The sequence below is a fragment of the Haliotis cracherodii genome, unplaced genomic scaffold (genome assembly GCF_022045235.1).
Source record: "Haliotis cracherodii isolate W230 unplaced genomic scaffold, xgHalCrac1.p SCAF_2, whole genome shotgun sequence".
Lineage (NCBI taxonomy): Eukaryota > Metazoa > Mollusca > Gastropoda > Lepetellida > Haliotidae > Haliotis > Haliotis cracherodii.
In genome coordinates, this window is record NW_027266275.1 from 6292245 (window position 1) to 6310443 (window position 18199).

An 18199-nucleotide genomic window follows, 5' to 3' on the forward strand; every position below is an offset into this window, starting at 1 on the left:
CAGCGTCCGCTTCTGATCCACCAGATAACTCAAATACATGCATTGTTCCTAACTGACTTAATCGATGCGAAATAATTTTATCTGTTTCAGTTTTAAAGCTAACGTGACGTTTTTGTTTAACCCCCAGGAACAATCGTTTACATCAATAATTAAACTTTGCTACTTTCGATCCTAAAATAGAATCAAAACGATCCTGAGCATTGGCTAAGATCAATATGCTTCCCTGAAGCATTATTCCCATGGGGTCTGGGAGGAGTCTAATCATACAAGAGCTGATGAAGAGAAATAACATCAGAGCAAATATTCAATTATTCGCTTCAAAGCGTACTGACTTTTTGCTTGATCCAAAAATATTTTTATTTTTATTTTTCGTGTTTGTTTGTCGGTGTAGCACCTGCGTTTCTTAATGCGGAAATTCAAATCGGTCGTATGGAAAATATTATTATTAAATTCAGATACACAAAATTCAATCTATTTTCCCAAATAGCGTCATGTTCGTTTGTCGTGGAGGGAAACTCGACTGACTAAACCGGACGAGGTGATTTATCAGTGAACAGTGGGAGATCAGGTATGGCTGATGCCACACGCTTCTGTGTGTGCACATCAGACGTCAAAATATTTTTAAAAACCAAGTTACCAAGAAGAATAAGGATTTCAAAAACAATGTTTGCAATACGTGTACAGCGAGTGAGTCGGCAGATCCTATATATTTCAAACGACAATACATATTCTGTCCGAAAAACCCAAGGAGTTTAAATCGAGACGATGAACTGAACCAGATCCGTTGGTCTTGGGTTCGAATCCGTATGTCTTATGTGTGAATGAGTGAGTGAGGTTTTTCGACGCTTTTAGCAATATTCTAGTTAAATCGGTTATTCAAGAAAGGGGTTTCACTCATTGAACCCATATGGAAAATCGATGCTTTGCCTAGTAACCTTATTTTAACCACTAGGGGGTGATGAATGGTAGCTAGGGCTGAAAAAGGGGATGCTAGAGTTGAACAGGGATGATAATGGGTTGTTGGATCTAAAAAGGGGTCGAGAATGGGCAGACAGGGCTGCTGGGGCTGAAAAGTGGTTGTTTAGCTAAAATGAGAGTTATAATGATTTTGTTATTGTTTCAAAAACTATAATTATACTCTTGTGTCTGTGCGAGATTGTAATGGGCACATTTCTTATGTATTGGTTAGCAGCAGTTATTGTTACATACGAATAAAGCTAACTGAATCGACTTTTTAATTCTTCATTGACCTTGACCGTCAGCAAAACAGTTATAGAGATTCTCTTGCCCTCAGCTGGAGCGTAGAGCTAAGTATGATATATGTACGTAGAGTTACGTTCCGCTCTGTACGTAAAGCTACCTACAATCTATCTGTACGTAGGGCAAAGTAAGAGCGCTCTGTACGTTGGGTTAAGTACGGGCTCTCTGTACGTTGAGTTAAGTACGAGCTCCGTGTAGTAATAGGTAAGTACGAGCTCCCTGTGTGTTCTTTTAAGTGTGTACTCCCTCTGTGTTGGGTTACGTATGAACTCCGTCTGTGTTGGGTTAAGTATGAACTCCGTCTGTGTTGAGTTACGTATGAACTCCGTCTATGTTGGGTTACGTATGAACTCCCTCTGTTTTGGGTTAAGTATGAACTCCCTCTGTGTTGGGTTAAGTATGAACTCCGTCTGTGTTGGGTTACGTATGAACTCCGTCTGTGTTGGGTTAAATATGAACTCCGTCTGTGTTGGGTTAAGTATGAACTCCCTCTGTGTTTGGTTAAGTATGAACTACGTCTGTGTTGGATTAAGTATGAACTCCGTCTGTGTTGGGTAAGTATGAACTCCCTCTGTGTTGGGTTACGTATGAACTCCGTCTGTTTTGGGTTAAGTATGAACTCCGTCTGTATTGGGTTACGTATGAACTCCGTCTGTGTTGGGTTACGTATGAACTCCGTCTGTGTTGGGTTAAGTATGAACTCCCTCTGTGTTGGGTTAAGTATGAACTCCGTCTGTGTAGGGTTACGTATGAACTCCGTCTGTGTGGGGTTAAGTATGAACTCCGTCTGTGTTGAGTTAAGTATGAACTCCGTCTGTGTTGGGTTAAGTATGAACTCCGTCTGTGTTGGGTGACGTATAAACTCCGTCTGTATCGGGTTACATATGAACTCCCTCTGTTTTGGGTTAAGTGTGAACTCCCTCTGTTTTGGGTTACGTATGTACTCTCTGTTTTGGGTTATGTATGAACTCTCTCTTTGTTGTTTAAGTATGAACTCTCACTGCTTTAGGTTAAGTATGAATTTCTTCTTTTGTGGGTTAAGTTCGAGTTCTCTGTGTTGAGTTAAGTGTGGACTCTCTCTGATTTGGGTGAAGTGCGAGCTCTCTGCGTTGGATTAAGTATGAACTATCTCTGTGTTGGGATAAGTATGAACTCTCTCTGTTTGTGGTTAAGTATGAACTCTCTCTGTGTTGGGTTGAATAGGAGCGCTCTCTGTGTTGGATAAACTACATCTTTGTTGAACACACACAACACATTACACTGATCCACGAAATTAACCGTGTTCATAATTACCAGATGAGCGTGCGGGTTAATACTGCCATTTAAAATCAATACTGTAACATATATTATTAAAATGACAGCTTGCCACTAACATTTCGCAACCGTCTGATATCACCCACGTTGATAAATGGTTACCGTCATCACAGCACAGCCGTTTCCGACATCACGACCACGACCAAACACAGTGAATGAGTTGATGCTGTTTTATCCAACAATCTGCATTATCAAGCTCTATGTCGACAGCCTGTAAATAATCGACAATGTGACCCGCAAACCAGAGATTTATAGCAAAAGCACCTTTCACGTCGTCGCGTTGAGATGATACACATTAAAAAAATAGTAAAACAGTCCGCCATGTACCCAGTTTCCAACTACGTTTGGAGACCAACATCACTTGGCCAGGATCTCTGAATTGATTGCAAATAATCGCACCCGACGTTGTCGTACGTTCACCATGCTGCCAAACAATGGTTTACCTGGTCCAAATTTAATACTTTATTGGGCGCGAAAAAGAGCTTAATAGTACAGATTGGGGTTGTAATAGTGAATGAGTTACTTTTACGCCGCTTAATATTCCACCAATATCATGGCAGGGAAAACCAGAAATGGGCTTCACACATTGTATCCATGTGGAATCGAACCCGGGCCTTCGGCGTGACAAGCGAACGATTTAACCACTCAGCTACCCAACCGTCCCTGGGTGTAACACAACATTCAACCTTTCCCTGCATTTGGCCGTCGTGTGGTTTCGGACGTGTTGTGGTGACAGTAACTATGTATCAACCTTAGGCGGTTAAAAAAGGTGACAAGTCGATTTAATGAAAAAATATCAAAATAAACAGACGTTTCGTTAGGCGAGTGGTTAATGCCACGCCAAACACAAGATCAATTCTCTGCACTGGTACACCGTGATAGTGGTAAAAGCGACGTACAAAAAAATCACTCACTTGATAAATTAAATTAACTTCAACATGTTCATCCATCCTAAACATAATTATACATATATCCGACCATGATGCCATTATTTTCTTTATTAATCGGAACTACAAAATCAGCAACAGTTATCATAACTAAAATCTGTCAGTATTGTCAATCAACACACACACGAACAATATGATTCATTAATGTTTAACACAACTATAATATAGGACTGACACGGCTATAAAAATCGCCTACTCAGTTTATCCCTCACGTATGTCCATCCCACGGATAGGTATCAGCGTATGTACACAGGGCTTAGTGGTGCAGATCGATAGCTTTAAATGATGTATACCTGAGCACGTATGGCCGTTTCGAGAACTGGGACGGTCAGCGTTTGATTCTTCTCCACATGCCGTTATGTCACCACATCTGGTCAGTTAGGATGCAAAGATGTTACCCGCTTGGAGAATGGAGGAATTTGGCCTCCACATGCTCACGTGAAGCAAATCGGGCAGCGTATTTCCGGTGGACGATTTCGATCGATGCCCAGTAAACACAAGCGCGACCATGCACTCTCCCGACCGTACCAGGAATCCTAGCATTGACTTCCGATGAAAACCAAGCTTGGTGCTTAGCAAGAACTGACATATTTTGAAAAATCATGAATTATAAGTTTTAAATGGCTGACTGTCACGGACAGCCGAGGAACCTAACTGGCCTCTACATCAACACAGCGTGCTTCCTACCAATTCTGGCCTAGCCGTGCCTCTGTGCGGACGTACCGAGCAGACAAATCCTTTGTCGTCTGCTACCAGATCGGTTTACGCTGAGGATCCTTCAAAATGGCGGCGCAGGCCTCGTTCGAACGTCGAGCACTCATAGTGGCCACTGTGTGTACTGTTGTAGGTTTTCTATTTCAAATTGTGGCAATTTGTACTAATAACTGGCTAGTTGTGTCAATACCGGGAGGTGTGTATCGCAACGCAAGCCGCAGGTACCTTGTACAAGCTTTCTCGGGACTCTGGCGAATCTGTCGAGTTGAAGTTTCGCGACTTGTGGCAGACGGAAAAACTGTTGAAACGAGACGTGAGTACAATCTTCATCACTTCCTCCATCTCTCCTGGGCCCTGTACACACCCCTGATAGTGAAGTGAATCACAGATGGTAACAATATCGTCCCAATCTCTCTATTTGGTTACATGGTATTCTCTATAACCTGTAAAACAACAGCCACAAACTATTAGTCTAATTGTTTCAATTTTACAACTGAAAAGAAGATAACGTGAATTCTGTGATGAGATACACCATACCGATGTATATGATTGTCAACCATCGACAAAGTTTATTGAACAACTATCAGCTTAAAACTTGCACTTAGTGTCGTTGATCTATTGAGCTGATGTTTCATATGTAGGCCATTGTAATTTTAGTCTCTCATATCTAATTACACACTTACATGAGATTACACCAATCGATACAGTGTTTCAGCTTGTAATAAATACACATGAATCATACAGGAAAACCACTATATGTACATTTGACAACAGTGACAGAGTGACATGTTGTAATTGAGTCTGTTCCCAAGGTTTAATTATCTTTGCATTTCAACCAGGTAGTAATCACGTCTCTTGTCGATGTAAACAAACCGCAGGGCTTAATAAAATATTAACCATTTGTGCATTCCGAAACTCCCGCGACCGGTGTTTGTTTTGATCTTATCGCTACAGTCCTACGATGCACCAACTCGCATGTATCCTGCCAAAGCACTGAAAGTTGTGGCGTGAGCTAACGACCAATTTATTGTTAGATATGTGAGAAGTTTGATTTTAGGATAGGGTAAACAGCTGTATTTACTATCGTCGAGACCCAACTTAATAAGAGTATTGGTGATAGTCGTAAATTAATTCTTTAAAACGGATATTGGTGATGATGTCATCGTCTGTGTTCAAGTGCATTATGACGTAACAGTTCAACCTGCCATGCAAGAGTATTCTATTGAACATAAAACCATTAACACCACCTTAAATTATTTACTGATGGAGCTACCCTTCCTTAAGATATGTATCACTATGACGCTTGGTGGGCTATAAAATGATTTGGGTCCTCTGTTAACATCCTTATTCTTATAAGGTATCACCTATACATCAATGTAGAGCCTCTTGAGGGGCTGTCGATCAGTGTCCATGGACCCATTACAAACAGTACTTTCATAAAAGATACCCAGTGATGTTCTCGAAGAACTAATTCGCTCATCCGATGGACAGAAATCAATAGCGACTAAGCAGGAAGGTTGGATGAAGAGAGGGAACGCCCGACATTAGCGGACCATCCTTGACGAGATGTCTAGATAGCACGTGTGTGTGTGTGCTAGTGTGTCTCCCCCCATGAAACAACTGGTGTAATATCGGGTTACAAAACACGTGCGGGTATGGTATGCAGCCTCTCAAGGATGCTTGGGGGGAGAGGATGTGTGCTAAGAAGACGGGGAGGGTTAGCGGATGGGGGTAGGCACGACGCATAACTGTCATATTCGTCATTGCTCACATATCGCACTCATATTCCCCATGTTATCCAAAGTGATATCATATGACTTTGTTCCAGATAATGTTTGAGGTTGAGTATGAACGAGTTGTTTACAGCTGGGTTCGTGGCTACAGTTACACGTTGCATCTCTCTCCCCCCCAACCCCCCGCCACCTCCCCCCTTCTCTCTCTCTCTCTCTCTCTCTCTCTCTCTCTCTCTCTCTCTCTCTCTCTCTCTCTCTCTTTCTGTGTGTACTGCTTTCATATTTTTTATAATGTATTTATATGGGTTTTGACGCTCTCCCTCTCTCTCTCTCGCTCTCTCTCTCTCTCACTGCTTTCAAATTTTTATAATGTATTTATATGGGTATTGACGCTCTTTCGCTCTCTCCCTCTCTCTCTCTCTCTCTCTCTCGCTCTCTCTCTCCCTCACTGCTTTCATATTTTTATTATGTATTTATAAGGGTTTTGACGCTCTCTCTCTCCATTCTTCTCTCTCTTTTCATCCTTCCATTTTACACGTATCTCCTCGTTCTCTCCTAACAATCCCCCTCTCCTCCATCGTCCTCCTCTCTGTCCCCACCCCTTCTTATTTCTCATCCCCGTCCTCAATCTCCCCCAAACCTCACCAACTCTTCCCCCCACATTCTCATTCTTCCTGGGTCACCCTCCCCAACCCACTCATCCCACCCCCAAATTTGATTCATATCTTAATGATCTCCTCTCCCTCAAACACACGGTTGTTGATATCATGTGAAATGCACCACATCACCGATGCCATGTAATACCACATGTTTACATTACCCCATTAGAAGGCCAAGGTAGCTCGTAATATTGTGCATGTCCATTTAGTGGTGTTGTATTACTGATGACAGAGAGGCAACATATGTTCCCGGGCCATCCCGCACTACCTACATGGCGAGATAAGTGATTAACGTACAATCAATGATGGTTGTCATTTGCCTATACGCATCTCATGTACAGCGACTGTTGTAAATTATAAACGACATTCAGCGCCATGTGACTTAATGACGGGCGTTGTGTGGCATATTGTCTGACATATTTATGAATATTTAGACTGTGACAATTAGAACGCCTACGCGTACATACAGTTTGGATAATTGCTGTGAGAGACTTGATCTAGACCAACATCGACTTCGTTCATGCAGGTTAACGAAAGAATCTCATGCCGAGTAGAGGAGTATAGTTACTGTAGATACATTTCACTTTGTTGATTATGAGGAATATGAGATATAGTATAAGCAACTCTAGATACCATGTGCAAGACTAACATCTAGTCTCTTAAAAGAACATATCTTACAGAAAAGGGGTTATTAAATCACATTAATAAAACTGTAATATAAAGGAGCTTAGAGACTCTTCATTTTCCCGATACAAATCTAGACTTTCCCACTATAGACTTGCATGGGCTTTATATGATATATTTGTTTTGAAGATCTATATAAGAGACTGTGTGGGTGAAACACATGGATATTACGTAAAGGAAACAGATATATACAGTATGACAAACGTAAGAACTGGAACTGTAGTATGAGAAACTACATGAGAACTGGAACTGTAGTGCATGAAAATGGAAACTTGTCAAAGATAAGACTGAGACATTTGGTATGTCCTTCATATGCAATTCAGGCTGAAAATAATTAGAGACGAGATCTAAAAAATTGAAACTTGTTATTGGTTTGGCACAATTTGCTTCAAATAGAGATTTTTTTAATATCGTCTCATGCGTTGATCTGAAAGTCCCAGGTGCAAGGTAGCTGTGGAATTCGTGTTTGAGGCGGCAGAACTCTGGGGCTCAGGAATACAACTGAAAGCCACGGCACAACAACCCTGTCGTATCCAGTAGATCGCCATCAATAATGTACGATAATGCCTGCAGTTTACAAGCTTTCCTACGACACATGGCTCGTACAAGTTGGTAACTTAATGTTAAATAAACTCCTGCCGTTACTGGCCTTACCAGCGTTGTGGATCGACTCGTGTTTGTTCAAGCAGGGATTCTAGGAGATCCTGATTATATTATTATCGCATCAAGCTTTTGTGAGGGAGATTCTCCACACCATTAGGCTCAGCTCCAGTATCCGTTGTATCCATGATACACTTAACATACACAGAATTCAGTTATCCTTGACTTTTTTCCGTGTATTACATAATACGCACTCGCGTGTACCTTCACTTAAGACGTGCTCTCAAAATGAATGATGCTCGCGATTATTTGTTCCCTAAAATGTGGTTATGTAAATTCAATGGTTCCATTGTCGGATATTTTTGTCCAAGTGTGAACAACCATACATTGTCAACTAGAACTGTGAAAATATAGCACGACATAACGTTCCTATATTGGTTCACGTCTAATGTATTTGGGTGGTGGGGATGAATAGAGGTGCCCTGTGGTGATTAAATGGGTTTAACGTCGTGCGTGCGTGTATTGCATGTGTGCGTGTGTGTGGTTGTGTTTGTACTTGTCCGGACGAATGCCGATTTTATAGTGCAAGCCAACTCAGATACCATGAGCAATTAAACAGTAACACTAAACAACGATCAGCATGTTTTAACGTATTTTGGTTTGACGCAACCGGGGATCGAACCACCAAAATTCTCTTTCCGGGCAGGTGCTTAATCCACTATAGACCTCGGACCTTTCAGATTGAAAAGATCACACATGAGTTAAATATATCGTATTCTCTGGATATAACAAAGTCGCTATAACATATAGCTGTAGATAACAAAGGCGGATATCATATGTTTTCGGGTGTAATGAACCCACTGCTTATTATTTAACAATCTCGGATATTACGAACTTATTGTAAGGATCCGTTGGAGTTCGATATACCCGCAGTTAATTGTAGATAATTCCTCATTCAAGAAATAAGTGTACGCTTTATCAACAACGGTGGGTGGCTAAAACAGACTATTTCATCTCTATAAACATTTTCATTTTCACGTTTGCCGTTTCTTACAATTTCATGGTAGTTCATATGTCTAATAAGAAACTCTACCACACAACCGTATCTGCCCCGATTGCCTGGAGCCTTGGTGCCTTCACTGTGGACTTAGCTGGTCTTCTGTTGATCAAAACTTGCTAATTACAGGTAATTTATGGGGTAATTAGCTGCTTATTACTGTCTGTGTCTTCTCCTAGGATGTACATATCTGACTGGGTAATGGTTTTATTGGGTCGAAATCCCCATTACACATGTGTAGTCACGTCATTAAGATGGGGGTGTTTCAGACATGTCAGCGGCGTTCTTCATCTCCAGACGAACAATTATAACGTGCAAGGACATATACGTAGTCTTCATTGATTAAAATCTAACAATTCCACAATTATTGTTTTATGCTATTGCAATGTGTAAAACTTCAGGTTTTTGCAATTTTTCAATAGTCTTGGTACTGAGCATCTGGTACCGGGGTACAATCCGGGATTATTGAACGTATTATTGTATCATAGTGTGGATTTCACCAGAGAAATAAACAAACTGCATCTGTTTAGGCTTTCCCCTTAAAATAATGTTCGAAGCGGCAAGTGACAAGTGTCTGAACAGTGTACCCACTTGCTTTAAATACGACTGGTGATACTTAGTCGATAACAAGATCACGATTGTAGACGGAATTAATATATTTTTATCCGTTGAATAAAGTTGAAATTTTTGTGAAAACCGAATTCAATTTCTCGGAGGACGTATGTTCACCTGCGAACACGTTCTGCTCAGTTCATATCGATTACATTTACTTCAGAATCTCAAACGCCCCGCGAAGATCCGGCGGAGAATAAGTCTTCAGCAACCCATGCTTGCCGTAAAAGGCGACAATACTTGTCGTAAGAGGCGACTAGCGGGATCGGGTGGTCAGGCTCGCTGACTTGGTTGATGCATGTCATCGATCCCAATTGCGTGGATCGATTCTCATGATATGAATCACTGGATTGTCTGGCCAGGACTCGATTATTTACTGACGGCCCTTATATTGCTGGAATATTGCTTAGTGCGGCGTTAAACAACAAACAAACAAACACATTTCTTCATGGCTGTAAATTCTGAGTTGATGGCTAAAATCACATGCGTTTAAATTTGAAAATACTAAAGTTATTTCGTCTTGAGTTTTGATCTCGTTGTTATAATCCGGGTAAGAATCCGTGATGAAAACACACATTTCTAGCAAAATGGATATTTCTACAATGAAGGAATAATTTCTATAGTGTACAGAGAAGTACTTTTGAGATAACAGTTGAACAAACGGAATTTAGCAAAGCACTCACCACATTTAAGACAGGTTTGTTTTTATTAAAATATAGCGAAGTTAGATACTATGAATTAATATCTGATTAAGAAATTGTGTAGTTCAAGCAGTTAACATAAGCGTCCGTATTTGATAAATGCACGTGTGTGTTCGCTTCCTGTTAAGAGCCTGTGGCTGTGAGGTGTCCCATACAGCAGTAAGACTAGATTGCTCAAATGAATCGCATTACAAGGCTATATATTTCCAGCCTGTCATAAGCACCTGCCTCGGCTTCTCATGTTGAATAAACGGTGCCTCTAATTTTATTTGCAATTTAAATAAGTCCCGTAAGAGAGAAATCCAGTGATCAATCACTCTGGAGACTCAATGCTTTATTGTGTTCTTAATATGACGAACAGATGAAAGAATATTTACAAATGGTTATGCAAATTTTTAATCGAATTTCTTAAATGTATCTAAAAATGAATTAGGTTTTAAGTCTCTCTTTTAATTTGAATAATGTGTTTGAGGTTTTATTAAGGTCGTGTAACCTTTGAAGAAAATTACTAGTGTTATGTTTCGCTAATGTTTTAAGTTAAAAGAACAGTTTTTGCATATTGAGTTAAAAATCACAAGCGATTTTGAAGTTGTACGATTGAGTGGTTTAGTCACCAGAATTATACATATCGCCACTGATTGCAAAATTTAAAAGCCAATAAAATACAAATTGACTAACATTAAGGGTTTCAAATGAAAATATGTAAATATTGTTTTTGTTAACGTGTATTTTAATATATAATGGAAAGGAGCCCAGAGAATCTTGGAACCAGAGGAGCCTTGAACTGACCGACATCTATCTTTGCCAAAGTATTGTAGACTTGCTTGGGACTTCAAACAAACCAGTAGCCGCAAGGGATACACAGAGACACAGCTATGTCACAGCTTAAAAGTGAACTTCTCACAGTCGCCAGCCATTGTGTCGACACGATCTCCGTTTTAAAAAACTTTATGTTGGGGAGTACCCAATATTCTCCAAAGGGCTGTAATAGTAGGAAATTGCATTTTCGAGTAAGGATTTGCTATTGCCAAACTTCGCGGGTCACGTAATGACGAACAATTCAGGGTTCTGTTGAGACCTTGCATTGCGGTGTCTCGAGCGGTTAGTCGTTGTTTGAGTAAATTAGGTTTCTCTGTATGTATCCTGATGTTACTGTCTTCTACACTGATACCTCGACACTATGTGGATCTGGATTCAAGTGGTAGGATGGAGAGGGAGTAGGCGCCTGCGTCTTTGTTCCATCTTTGCTCTATATTGACAAGGGGCACTTCGGCTTTACACATTGTGGTCATTCAGACAATCGAATCTGGGTCTATTACGTGACGAGCGAAAGTCAAAACCACACACTATACTACCCGTGCACTACATTACTTGCAGACCCGTGAAGATCCGGGGTAGAATAGGTCTTCAGCAACCCATGCTTGCCGGAACAGGCGACTATGCTTGTCGTAAGAGGCGACTAACGGAATCCGGTGGTCAGGCGCTCTGAATGGTTGATGCATGTTATCGAATCCCAATTGCGTGGATCGATGCTCATGATATCAATCACTGGATTGTCTGGTCCAGACTCGATTATTTACAAACCGCCGTCATATAGCTTGAATATTGCTGAGTGCGGCGTTAAACAAAAAACAACAACATTACTTGCACGTGCCCGAAAACGGAATTTAAAAATTTTAAAAAGAGGGAAACAACAAACCAGTCCCTTCGCTCCACCAAAACAATCTTCCCCATTTGAATTAAATATCTCTGAAAACCAGCCACCATTATAAAGCAATAAGTTTAAAAGCTGACATATGATACATAATAGTTCATCTGTTTTGTGAAAATGGCGGTGTTTACGCCAAGGAATAATATCCACAAAAAATCAAATGCCCTTGTATCAGATTTAACTACACTGCCTAGATTGGCGAGATGGTGTCAGTTAGTGTTATACTAACACAGCATCTCGACACAGTAGCCCCTCACAAACCACGGTCTCACATCAGAGGCCCGTAGCCACAGGGGGCCTCTTGTAGCGAGTACCTTGATTAACACTTCATGATCATAGCCGTAGGTGGTCATCATATGGTTTCCATACTGGTAACGTTGCGAAATATAGTTTGCAATGGACAATATATATTTCATCGTGTTGTTATCGTCGTTGATGTACACTAGCGTATACAGAAGTATGTATACAGGCACGTGGGCCGCGGGTATGTAGTGTATATAGATGTAATTCTCGGTGGATTAAATGTAATGAAGATGTTTGTAAATTTGTCTTTGACGTCACAGTAGCTCGTGTTCTCTGGAAGATCCTCATATTGATTATCTATTGAAAGGAGGTCTTGTAGATTTCCTGTCAGCCGAGCCGTGTATATTTCGTCTGAATCACATAGATTCGGGGACACTTAAAGGTTATAATTGAAGCCTTTGTACTCAAACATTGCATAATGTAAATATCAGCGTAGATTTATAACGTTAACATATGACGTCAACGCCAGAGAGAAACCAGTCTCGATTATCCCCGTCACAGATTCCATTGGGCGTATAAGGGAAAATAGCGGTAAAAAGTATATCAATGGGTCACTGAAAATCAGTGATGACACCAGGTGTTCGCGAAAAGGCTAAGCGTGTCCTGCATTACCGGTAGGAAGTGCCACTCACACAATCTGCATCGAAGAGTAATTTGGGCTTAACGCCACTTTAATAGTATATCAATCATATCAGGGCGTGTTATATTCGGACCCACAATAATAGGTTTCTGGCGCATCAAGGGTCTCAGGCGACTGGGCCATCCGTGCCCCCTGCATAGGTAATTAGAAACGATGGTAAATATGAATGCTCTTATTAAATGAGTACTTGTAGTTTTCAATTTCATACTTAAACGTGTACCATAAAGTTATTGTTATGCTTGTGCGGACGAGAGGACTGGCTATGAATTACATGTGGCATACACTGTAACAGAAAGATGGCTATGTTTATTCGGTAAGTTTTAAATGTCCCCTTTAGGCCCAGCTTGCCAATGTCATTGATGGACTAGGAGCAAGAGCAGGTTTACATCATGTTTGTCCATTTAGTAAAGCAAGTCTGCATGTGCCAAAGATGATAGAGAAGGAACATCATTGTCAATATCCGTCGAGAGTGACAGCTAACTATAGTCATAGAAGTGATGTTGTACAAGCGGCCACGCATCACTTGAAACACTGTATTCACTGAGTCTCGTCTTTGTGTCACGAAGGTCGGAAATAACAATGTCTATATCTGGTTCTGTTGATGTCGGAATGCATTCCTGTAAAATATCAACTGTTAAGAACAGCCACTTCTCATCCGTAGCTGTTAGCTTCATACGTTATGTCTTTGTCGCTTTGATAAACTTGACGGCTATGGAAATACACATACCCATGTGTGATATATTTTAAAACAGCGCGTGTCTATTTCGAAGCCAGTGGTGTTATAACAGGTTCATGAGAGCAAAAACATTAGACGTTCAATTTCACAGTTGGGTGATCAATTTTCTGACCCGATGATTGGTGCGTGATAGGTTAACTCACACGCATGCGCAGCTGACCAACATGTAGCTGGTGTGACCAGACGCCGCGATGGCCAAGAGATGTTATTATGGTAGCATCGTTTCCGACTGCAATTTAACACGGTACACCTGACCATCTGCAACGCATTTTCGTTACGTTTAATGACTGGTATTTCCTCGCTAAATTGACATCCTTTGAAGTGATTAAAGCTTTCATTAGGTACACTACCTTTAAGGCAACGAAATACCAAATGTGATCTATTCTTGTCTATAATGACCTCAAACATACATTTCTTTCTAAAATCTCACCAATGCCATTTGCACTTTTCTTGTGTGATTGCTCACCCCCATTGATGTGTGTTTAATCATGTCATAGGTAAACAACAAGCGAAAAGTGGTTTAACGTGCATGCTTCTATTAAAAATTAACGAGTCATTTTGACATCTCTAGCCTCAACCAAGAAAATAATATATGTACATCGACAATATTCAATACCGAGATAATGAATTCTTTAGCCGGATCCCTGGAGGAATGCAGTTCCTTTATCGATTCTTGTCGTCTACAAGTCCTGAGGTTCAATATTTCATTGTTCTTATATGGTTATGCTTGTCAGGATTGAGTGAGTGAGTGAGTGGGTATGGTTTTTAGCAATATTCCAGCAATATCACGGCGGGGAACACCAGAAATGGGCTTCACACATTGTACCCATGTCGGGAATCGAACACAGGTCTTCGGCGTGACGAGCGAACGCTTTAACCACTAGGCTACCCGACCACCCCTTGTCAGGATTGACTCCTCAGAAAATAGGTCACTGAATTACCTAACGACAATAAGATGTTTTGACATCCATAGCTGTGTCTGTTATACGGACAACAGTGTTAACCCGGTGGAAACGTAAAACGATTCATTTGATTTAGTTTTACATTGTCTACGATAGTTTTACATTGTCTGCGATAGCATCGTAGGTACATTTGACCGCCCACTCCGAACATCCTCTGTGTATGTCCAGCCAGCAGAACCGTCAACTCACCACTGTCCGTGACTTTCAAATTGTGAGCATCAGGAAATAGGTATTCCTCGCCATCATTCTTGAAAACCGGTTTGTTGTTTGTTTGATTTTATATATGAGTCATGAGGTTATGTATTTCGTCTGAATCACATTAGATAAATACACTTGGCATAAGTGAGTGTAAGTTTGGCTGTTGTTAGTGGTATTTTAGAAAACCTAGAAACATGATCAAATTCGAACCAACTATCATAGCATTCTGGCACAACAAAGGGGTACAACATTGCACAGCGAAATGCGGCGCCTTAGACGACTGCCCCTACATACCCTGGAAGAAAGAATGAACGACCATCTACAGGGTACGTGAAGATGTAATCAGGCAGGTCACATATTTGGACCACCCAGTCGGGTGGATACTGATGATGGATAGAGAAGTGATGCTTACTCAAATGCTCACCAATCAAAATAGCGATCAGTGCAATTCGTTTCAGTCCATAGGTTCCCAATATATTTACCATGAGCCAATTCTAACTTAATATCGTATTTAAACGTAGACTAAATTCGTAACATGAGTGGTTGATTGGTTGTTTACTGTTGTCATGTCTTGGAGTAGGGGTTCTGAAGCATTCTTTGTTTTCATGGTGACTAATACTGCCAACTTTTTCACAAACGACGTCTATAGACGCCAACCTATTGTTTCCATGGGTACAATGTGAGGTTTTGCACTATAACCCTCAGATACGTTACACAACTGCGCATGTCATAATCTGCGTTTGCGTGATGAGCCTTAAGAAATAATCCCCTGGAGCCTCGCAATGATGGTGCCGGTGATGTACTGCGGCATAAGTCAGAAACCTGTTCAGGCTTAACACTAATCTGTGATTTGTCAGGAGCCTCATTAAGGGAACCTGATCTCTTCCAGCATCCGCAGCTCAAACCTCTCAGACAAGTGGTGCACTGTTGCGTGTGAAGATGCTGCAAATAATCAGATGTAGTTAATTGTAACGTAGAACTTCATCACCACCAGATATTCACTTTTATAACGTGAACCGCTTTAAATATAGATATCAAAACCGTTTTAAAGTCACATTCAAACATATTACGAGTTTGTCTGGTCTGGATTTTTTAAATTAGTTTTCACGCACTTTTTATTACTACAAATCGTAGTTTCGTATTTCAAGTCTAATCTATAAAGCGAGTGTGATCAGATTACTCGTTTCAAGTATTTTTACTCGACTCCCACATGTTCGAATCACACGTGGTTGATCCAGTCAAGATACTCACGCGTTTATTGTTAAATCAGAAATATATAAATAAATAATACATAAATAATAATAAATACAGTGGTGATCGCTCAAACATACGGAAGTGGTTTGACAATGCAGTGGAATCTGTTTCGGCAGATAATCGAGAATTGCGTTGACTTTTTATAGTTATTATTATCTCGACTAAAATGGCTGCGCCATTTCTATTATACTGTTACAAATAACAATTTAAAATTCAACAAACAAACATCATTACGCATCAACGAAAGAGTAATGCTGTATATCCGGGGATGTCTTCTCGATGGTAGTACCTGGATCTTTATTCTCATAAGCGTCATCTATCGTTGGGGTAATTTGGTTGAATGCATTACGAGCACTGCTCTCTTGACAATCAGAAACAGATCCTATGGTCCAGAAATTTGTTGGCGCCGTCCAAGTACCTAATCACGTAGTTCTTTAGGAAATGTTCTATCGTCATTCCTAGCCATGTAAAAGGTCATTAAGATAGTTTTGAGATACTAAATCTGTCTATTCACCAATATCTGATCATGTTATTCAGACTCCGCGTCTGTCTACTGGAATAATGCATCTGTCGAGAAAAGATCAAACAGACATATGTGATTACAATCGATGCGATGTATTTGCACAGTGCATCCAGCAAATACTCGACCATCAATCCTCCGGGGTTTGCACATTCCTCTGTGTTGTCGCTGTGGTGTAATCGTTTATTCATTTCCCCGTTATCACGAAATGGTCCAGCGAATGCAGTTTGCTCAGAATATATTTAGTTAATTCATCGCTTTTAATTAAATAATTATATATAATGGAACCCTTAAAGTCCGGTAAACACGGCTGTATAAGCTCATCGTCGGGAATTTTAGTAGATATGAATGATATTAAACGTCAACAGCAGATATAACCAATCTCCAAGGAAACATATTCCATTGGGCTTAAAAACCAAAACAGCTATGAAAGTTATATGAATGGATCATTGAGAATCATTGATGACACCCGGTGTTCGCGAAATGAGTTACAGTGCGGCGTACGTCATGTTAGAGTACATCTTCCCGAGGCAAGCGAGTTAACTGACTTTAAAAGTCCAGTTTCCACCCTTGCCGAACTAGGCTGGTATTATGGAGTTACATTTTGGCTGGACTAACGAGTCTATGCATAGTCCAATCAAAATCGCGCGACGATTAAGGTCAATTGCAGTATTTGCAAAACATGTGCACCGACAACTCTTTCGATCAGATCGTCTTGACAGGGCGTAGCCATTTTGTTTGAAACATATGCAAGCGATGGAATCGGATTGGTGCATAGGAGAGGCTTAGAAGAGACATAATTCATAATAGCCACTGGTGGCGCTACGATCGATCCCAGGAATTCCATCCTAGTTGGGCAAGGGTGGAAACTGGACTTTTATAGTCAGTTAACTCTCTTGGCTTGGGAAGATGGTTACAGTACGTCATGCTTCAAGACGACGTGACGGTAGACAAAGCTTGCTCAGCGTGGATAGATCATGCAGTTTACCGCCTTTGAAATGCAGTTGACGGCCGTGATCTGGCTGACTTGTGTGTCGTCGTACTCGACAATGTGAATGGATGTCCACGCTATGGCTTATTATGGGCTTGCCGGTTCGCCCCGATTATGATTCTAGGTTTGTCAGCACCATTACCCGTGCTCGTGGGTTCGAATCCCGGTTCGCCCCTATTATGTTTCTAGGTTTGTCAGCACCATTACCAATGCTCGTGGGTTCGAGTCCCGGTTCGCCCCGATTATGTTTCTAGCTTAGGCAGCACCATACCCGTGCTCGTGGGTTTCACCGAAATGGTACACGTCTGAGACCTGCATGACTTCGGGCTTCCCTCCCACATTAAGCTGGCACGCCGCGATATAACTGGAATACTGTTAAAAGCGGCGTTAAACCTCACTCACTCATTCACATGGACATGCACTGAGTGTTCTACCGTATTGTAAACACTGTCTTGCAACAGACGAAGCATACGGAATTCAGAAAATATGGATTATACATATTTCATTATATCCTTCATTGCTTCGTCATCTTTGCTTATTGAGTCTCATATATCCTATCTTCACTACAAGGTGTCCGTGTCTTATATATATTGCTACCGAACA

At 40.9% G+C, this 18199-nt stretch overlaps 1 protein-coding gene across 2 annotated transcripts in view; it reads left to right on the forward strand.

Annotated features, from left to right (window-relative positions):
• Positions 1 to 3868: 3868 nt before the first annotated feature.
• Positions 3869 to 18199, forward strand: part of LOC139469606 (epithelial membrane protein 2-like) — a 44348-nt gene continuing 30017 nt past the window's right edge. For both annotated transcript variants that reach the window (XM_071251817.1, XM_071251818.1), the window contains exon 1: positions 3869 to 4548. In XM_071251817.1, the coding sequence (XP_071107918.1) occupies positions 4305 to 4548 (244 nt within the window). In that variant the 5' untranslated portion in view covers positions 3869 to 4304. The remainder of the gene's footprint in view (positions 4549 to 18199) is intronic.